General features: G+C 37.7%; 1 protein-coding gene across 1 annotated transcript in view; it reads right to left on the minus strand.

Annotated features, from left to right (window-relative positions):
- Positions 1 to 7,813, minus strand: part of qsox1 (quiescin Q6 sulfhydryl oxidase 1) — a gene marked incomplete at its 5' end in the record, with an annotated part of 36,429 nt that overhangs the window by 19,133 nt on the left and 9,483 nt on the right. Inside the window, 2 exon segments of the mRNA XM_014000813.1 lie at positions 5,183 to 5,312; positions 5,388 to 5,522. Coding sequence (XP_013856267.1) covers positions 5,183 to 5,312; positions 5,388 to 5,522 — 265 coding nt within the window.

The following is a 7,813-nucleotide window of genomic DNA, read 5'->3' on the forward strand; positions in this document are numbered from 1 at the left end:
AAATATATATACACACACACACATACACCTGGACCAGTTACTGTCTGTGTCTCTTTCCTGTCCTCTCAAACTCAGCTGGTTGATGCAGATGGCCTCTCATCCTGAGCCTGGATCTGAAGGTTTCTTCCTGTTAAAAAGGGATTTTCCTCTCCACTGTCACCAATGTGCTGCTCAGGGTGGGTGACTGCAACAAAGTGATTCAACGGGATCTGCTGGCTTCCTTAGATCTGTTTGTTGTACAGAGACCTGAGAGAACGTTTGTTGTGACTTAGTGCTAAATTGAATTCAATTCAAGAATCCACTTGTAAATGATAACATATTATTTACACCTGTGTTTTAGTGGTATTTATTTACTGATTAATTCAGCAAAACAAGAGAAGAAGTTGCATCTTTGTGACAGGCTTCTGATAGATTCCAGTTAAAGTAGTGTTGTTGTTTTTTAAAGCTATTTGTTAAATTTCCACACAACAGTATTTAATCTTTTAATTGTATGAGCCTTTTTGGCCTGAATAATTTGTAGGTTTGAATGAAGAAGCTCAACAAACAAACATTTATACAAAAACAATTAGGTAATCTAAAGCAAAACTTTTAGAAAGACCTTCAGAAAGTATGGAGGGAAATAAAAACGCCTTCTTGACAGATCACAAGAAAACCTGATTTCCTAGAAGCAAAATATGAAGTAATAAGCAATGACTAAAGAGTTTTGCACAGTTTGAAGTAAGAAAACAGGGCAGATGCTGGGTTTAAAATATGAACCTCCTCTGTTCTTCTCAAAACTCCTGCATTTGCTGACGACACAACCAACAAAAGTCCCTCTATCCACGGGAGTCATTTACGAATTGGATTACATCTTTTGATGGCAGAATAAAAATTAAAATACTTTGCAGTCACATTATTATTATGGTTTCTATTCATACAATGCAAAGCTGCTCTTTTCTTTAACATAATTTTTAAAGACGGAGGCACAAACTACCAAACATTTAAAATGATTTTAAAAGTCTKTTCAGTCCGTTTATTTTTTCCAGTTACTTCTGTTGTAGAAACACGTGGATCTGAATGGTAACTGAAAGTAAAAATTTAAAAGTGTCCAAACATCAGTATCAGAATATGTAACCTACATGAGTCATTTTACAAAATTTTCATATATCCTTGAGATAACGGTGCAAATACAGACAAATTACACAAAACAACACTGCATCTGCTTTCTGGTAATGTTTACAAATCATCAGCGCTCCAAATTACTCAGAAATAATTGTAATATGGAAAAACTAGTCGTACTCTATGACATATATATAATTTTATAAATATATAACAATCTGAAGCAAACCATTATATGTGCTTCAATAAATGTAAATGTCCAGTGATGGGAGCTTGTAGCTGAGCAGAAAATACAACAATAACAATAAGGTGTTTTCATTAAAACAATAAGACTATTTTAGGGCCTTCTAAACCTTGGGGCCCTTGGCTGCTGCTCCAGTAATCCCTTCTGAAAAGTCTAGACTTGACGACTAATATTAAGGAGAAGTGGTAGAAAAATCAGACACAAGATGGTGAAACAGGGATGTAGAGTCCAGGGATGTGTGCTGCTGCCGTGGTGCAGAGTGATATAATAGGTTTAGGTTTGGATCTGAGCAGTCAGAAAAGCTCATTAAACAGCCATATGAATTTAACCAGGAGAAAACGCAGGTGTTTCACCACTAATAGACTTAAAGTCTGCATCACTATTCATGAGCTTGGTCCACACATGTCCTGCAGAAACACGGCAGAGATCTCTGAGCTTCACTTTGCTTGTTTTTGACATCAGTTCTCACAAATTACACTGTTTATTTTTTGTAAATATTCCTCGCTTTAATCGTTTTACTTTCAGAAAAAGGTGGTTTATATGTACTTCAGTGACACGTGGATAAATTTTGTGCCAAATTAAAGTGACATCAGCAGAAAGTTTACGTCATTCAAAAATGCTATTCAGTGTTTTAGGCCTCTGCATCACTTTCAACAATAAGTAAAGCTATTTTTAACCAAATAAAACAAATATTCAGCTGACAGGACCATTAAAATGATTCATTAGTGGTTAAATTCCTTATTTGGAATCCCTTTCTGATTATCGATTTTCTCCTGCTGCTACTTTCATCATCTCTGCATCTCCCGGGCCTGCAGAAGATATCACCATCCATTTCTGCTCCATCTCGAGAAAAACCACCAAAAAAAAAAAAAAGACACGCGCACTTTGCCTCCTTTAAACGTACACTGCCCTCCCGCCGCACCCCCTCCCCATCCCAGTTGGACCATGACAATCCCATTCACCCTGGCAATATGTCATCCCTCATCCGATTAGTATCAGCAGCACTTGAGAAACCGCAAGCTCCTTGTGGTGAGGGTCCTGAGAGGGGAGGCATCTGTTGGCTGCAACAGGGCAGGCCAGGACAGTCGGGGGGTCTGGGGGGCGAGGGGGTAGGAGATAACACACACAGAAAAACTACAACTAAATATCAATAATAACTCTGTTTTTGCACCAACAGCTGATTATTTTAGTAAATGCAGTAAATGTGATGTCATGCCCCCCCCCCCACACACACACACTCTTCTATTCTTTGCTTTATTCCCCAGCCCCTGTTTTTTTGTCTCCCCCTGATCCGAGAGGCTTCTTTCAAGAAAAGCAGGATAAAGGTGTAATCCATAAAAACCTCTCTGTAATGCTCCCGATGCCTCCCAAGATCCACTTTTTTAAATCCTCAAATGCATGTAGAGGATTCATAAATCCGCCTTCATCCTGACAAGACAGTAAATCTAGCAATATTAGGACCTGCTCCAAAAAATATTATAATACAAAAACCAGACAAAAAACACTGGCCTCGCATCAACACACAAAATTCTATAAACAAGAAAAATATATCTTAAAAACAGTGAAATGTTAAAGATATGTGTCTGAAGGACACTGCTCTGCTAATCAGAATATAAAAAGCTGAGATGTTTACTCATAGTATCAGAAATAAGCTGCACTTTTATTTTTAGATATTTAAAGTTTTTAAGTAACAATCTCTCACCAGCAAACACACACACTTCTTCAATTTTGTTAACCCTAACACACACACACACACACACACACACACACACACACACACACNCACACACACACACACACACACACACACACACACACACACACACACACACACACACAGGAGAGAAAAAAAACTGAAATGAGTCATGATTAGTGACAAGAGGCACACGATGACACGGAGGTCAGGTCATCATGAGTCACTTCTGCTGTAATTTAACCAGATGACTCAAACTCTGAGCTCAGGTTTCACATTTTATTCATGTTTGTGCTGGAAAAAAAACAGATTAAGAGGTAATTTGTTAGAGAATCTAAGCTTATTGTATAATACTTATTGTACGTTTTCCAATCGTAACAGTCGATAGTATATACAACCCATATGCACACAAAAAAGCATGATTTTTTGTTTTTAACTTCAGTTGTACACAGATCAGACCTAAAAGTGTCTGAAAGGCTTTAGTTTGTGAAACACATGAAGAGCAGAAGTTCTGTCTTTTAAGATCAATACACAAACAGAGCACTAATACTTTTTGTTGTAGTTTTGAACAAATTAATGATGGAAAAGTTTACTTTAAAATAAGTCAGAAACAATAATAAAAACAAAAAAACACCTATGATTCTGAAGTTGTTTTTTTTTTTTACATTTATCCAGAACAATCGTGTTTGTAGGAACACCTAAAAGAATTTCCATGTCTGGTAAACTCAGGCCACATTCTCAGATTTTTATGTTTATTTTTTACACCTGATCCAAACAAAATGAAAACATGCGGTCTCTCAGTCAAAAGTCAAGCAGGACGGTCAGAAGTTGTGGTCAGACGTGAAGAAGTCTCCGCAGCGACACAAAGCCCCGCTGAGCCGCCGCTCGTCCACTCTGGTGGGGGGATAAGCTAAAAATACCACGGGGACTCTCAGCTATTGACTAAACAAACCGGAGCTAATGGGAGGCCACAGTACTCTGCCCCCCCCCCCCACACACACACACACACACACAGGCTTACTACGACGTCTCCCTGGAGAGTGTGATATAATCAGAGAGAGTGGCAGACTGAAGCAGTGAAACAGGCTGGTCTGTAGCCAATAGGGACACGGCTAGCAGGTCAGGCCTCATCATCGCAACACACACACACACACACACACACACACGCACGCACGCACGCACGCACACACACACACACACACACGCACGCACGCACGCACGCACGCACACACACACATAGAGGAATGATAAAATAAGTGTGTGAGGAGGAAGACAGCAATAAATGGCTGTTAGTAGATATTAAAACATTGTCTATACACATTTATTTAAATTTATTTCAGAAAGGAGAAAAAAGTATACAGTAAAAGATATTTGTTTTTCTAAAACACCTGTGGTCGGGTTTAAACACCTCACTGGTAGCTTTGCTCCATCCCTACTGGGACCCAGCATCAAGAGGGTCAACAAAACCTGAGAGTCTGTGTGCTTCTTCAACCAGTGAAGGGCGTCGACTTCTATTTTTGATTTGTTCATGTAGAAGCAATAAAAAGGGTGTGCTAGAATAAATAGTTACAACTGCAAAAACTGCACACCAGGTGTTATAAAGAATAATGCAACTTATGAATAAAGAAGGAAGAGGATGCTGAAACACAAGCATTCTGCTGCCTCACTCTCCATCTAGTGGTGACCTGCTGGTACTGCACATTTCTGCAGAATGGTTTTAGACTGGATAAAAAATGCATTTGTCATTCTGTATGTCAACGGTTTACTTTCTAAGAAGATGCTTCAAATAATTTTTATTTATGTTTTTCTGCAGATTCTCCAAAGCAGTGGTTTCCAAAGTTGACCCCATGGGGTCCCGAAACGTCAAGGTTTTTTTTTTTTTTGCCTTGGTTGTTACAGAAAAGAGTTGGATAAAAGTAGCATCATGAAAATTGTTACATTCTTGTTTATTTGACTTGATTTGAATGTTGATCGCCCAAAAAATATCTGGGGGCACAAGTCTCTGATACTGTTATTTTGTGGGTCAAAGCATAAAAGTTTGGAAACAAGTGCTCTTATCTTGCTGATTTATTGCTAACTATTTTATGTTTTCTCTGGAAACAAACCAGCACTTCTCTGTTCTGTCTGAATGCAGTTGGTTTGAGTACCTTTGCCAGCACTGAGACGTATTTGTTGAGTGCTTTCAGAGTGTCCTTTTCGAGAACGTCAAAAGCAGCCACCTCCACACGCAGGGAGTAGTGCAGAGCCGACTCCAGGTCTGCCATATACACCCGGGACCTGATGGCAAACAAGGTCACACAGGAAACAGTACCTGCAGATAATGAGCGTCGGCTAACTGTGTCTTGTTCGTACCTGTTAAATGGTCTCCAGGGCTCCTCGGTGCTGTTGGTGTGGATCTGAGTGAGGACCATTGGGGGGTTCCCTGAACGCACCACACCCGGCAGCCTCTGGAGGGCGTAAGAGTAGAACGCACGAGCCTCAAAGTTGCTTTGGGACAGAAAGAAAAGTGAGACTGGACTCCTGGGTCACCTAATTATACAGGTATACTCAGTAACACAACATTAAAATATAACTGTAATAGAATACTGACGAACAGCTAACCCTAATAAAAATATCATTTTGAGCAGTTATTGATTACAGAAACAACGTAACACTTGGAAAAAGAGCAGCAATAGAGTAAAAACTCAAATAAAATGATACACATGAATGTTTCATTTGGAATAATTTAGTCCTATTTAAATTTTTGTTGCACATCATCCAGGGCTGCAACAACTAATTGATAAAATCGATAAAAATTGATTATTAAAAGTGTTGGCAACAAATTTCATTATCGATTTGTTGTGTTGGGCGATTTACGATGGTATTAATTTAATGATTAAGCTTTAAGTTTTAATTTGCTGACCATGTCTGAGTGAAGACACTTGATTTTCTTACTTGTCTTAACTTAATACTGCAAATAAAACAACACATTTATTTAATTATAGCAATAAGCAGCTGTCTTGACGGAAAGTCATCTTAACACGATCGTCACTGCCATGAGACTGTTCATGATCAGAGATAAAGACTTCACCATAGTAGTTCACACTTTTAGTTCAGGTTACACTCTTCCCTCAGGGACACGTTTTACAAAGTTCATTGAGAGAAAATATGAAGAGACTTTTAAGGATACATTTGTGTTTATATTTGTGTACATTCATTTTTGCTATTTGACAAATGTTTAGCTTTTTATGCATTACAATTTAATATTATAGTAACAGAATTCTCAAACGGCAAACTGTGTGATTTGCTATGTCAGTCATAATTTTTTTTTTGGAATAAAGAGGTCAAAATTAAAAACGTTATTTGTTTTCCGATTCATCGATTAATTGAAAAAAATAGTTGAACGTTTAATTGATTATTATAATTGTTAGTTGCTGCCCTAACATGTTCTTCTTACTATGTAGTTTGTTGGTAAAAAATAAGTGCAGACCTCAGTTAACTGGATTTGTTACATGTTGGAATCGCTCCTGTTTTTGTGGACCTAGATTAATAATTATCTATTTTGATCATAATTATTCTTTTATCTTGATTTGTAGTCATTTGTCTAATTTTATACCACATGTTTTGAAATATTTAATTTAAAAAACGTTAATTTCTTTATCAATAAAAACTAGTTGGAATGGTTGGAAACAAATATCTGCACAAAGATTTAAAATTTCTGGGCCAAGATGGTTGGTATGTTTTAATGTATTTAAAGTACATGTGGCATCAAAGTTTTCTAATAAACGCAAATGCCTTTTTGGAAAGATAACATTGATAACATGTTTAAAAAACAATTCCACACTGATGAGATGAACAGTTGTTGAGACATTTGCATGTCAAGTAACAGGAAGTGCTGTCAAAGGGGAATGATTGCATGTGAACAGAGCATTGCTACAACAGCTAGTACAGACTGTAGAGAATAATCTGTTTCTTTAGATTATTTTCAGTCACTGTCAGAGAGATGAAGTTCAGAGTTCAAATAATATTGTTTTAATAAGCAAAGACAAGAAAGACCAGAGTTCCTTTTCTTAACGAGTTTCCCTTTAATGTCTCTTCCTGTTTCATTTTGGCTAAACCAAGTTAAAAAGTCTGACAGTTATGTGATTATGTGAATTTTCCAAAAATAAAGATGTTTTCTTTAACTTTTTGTATTAGAAGGAAAATGAGTGTCATATAGGGCTGTGTATTAGCATGAATTTGGTGAAATGATACATAGGGGTCACAATATGACATATTGCGATACATCACAAGATATTGCAATACTGTAAGCAAGGTGATATTTTGCCATTTGTTCTCCAAAAATTCTAATAAAAACGCTCAGTTTGTTTTATATGATTACTCACACTGCTAATGTTTGTGCACAGCATTAACTCCCTGGCTCTTTGAGGTACACTTCGCTGCAGCATGCAGAACGGGGCGGTGACAGACCTTTCCGTCAGTCCCATACCTTATATGGAAGTGGGACTATTGCATTCCGGAAATGAAGGTTGCTCCTTAAAGACGCGGGATTAAGAGAGCAAAGGAAGAAGAAAGGAMGAAGTTAGAGAGTTTCTTCTACTCACGTTGAAGTACTCAGAGCATTATTTATTACTTTCTTTTATCCACCTCCCCAAACACAGACCCTCAGGTTAACCTCACAGGTCTAATGCCTAAGGTTAACCTCACAGGTTTAATGCCTAAGGTTAACCTCACAGGTTTAATGCCTAAGGTTAACCTCACAGGTTTAATGCCTAAGGTTAGTTTGTTACTGTAATATA

This window comes from Austrofundulus limnaeus, unplaced genomic scaffold (genome assembly GCF_001266775.1).
Source record: "Austrofundulus limnaeus strain Quisiro unplaced genomic scaffold, Austrofundulus_limnaeus-1.0 Scaffold8, whole genome shotgun sequence".
NCBI classification, from domain to species: Eukaryota; Metazoa; Chordata; class Actinopteri; order Cyprinodontiformes; family Rivulidae; genus Austrofundulus; species Austrofundulus limnaeus.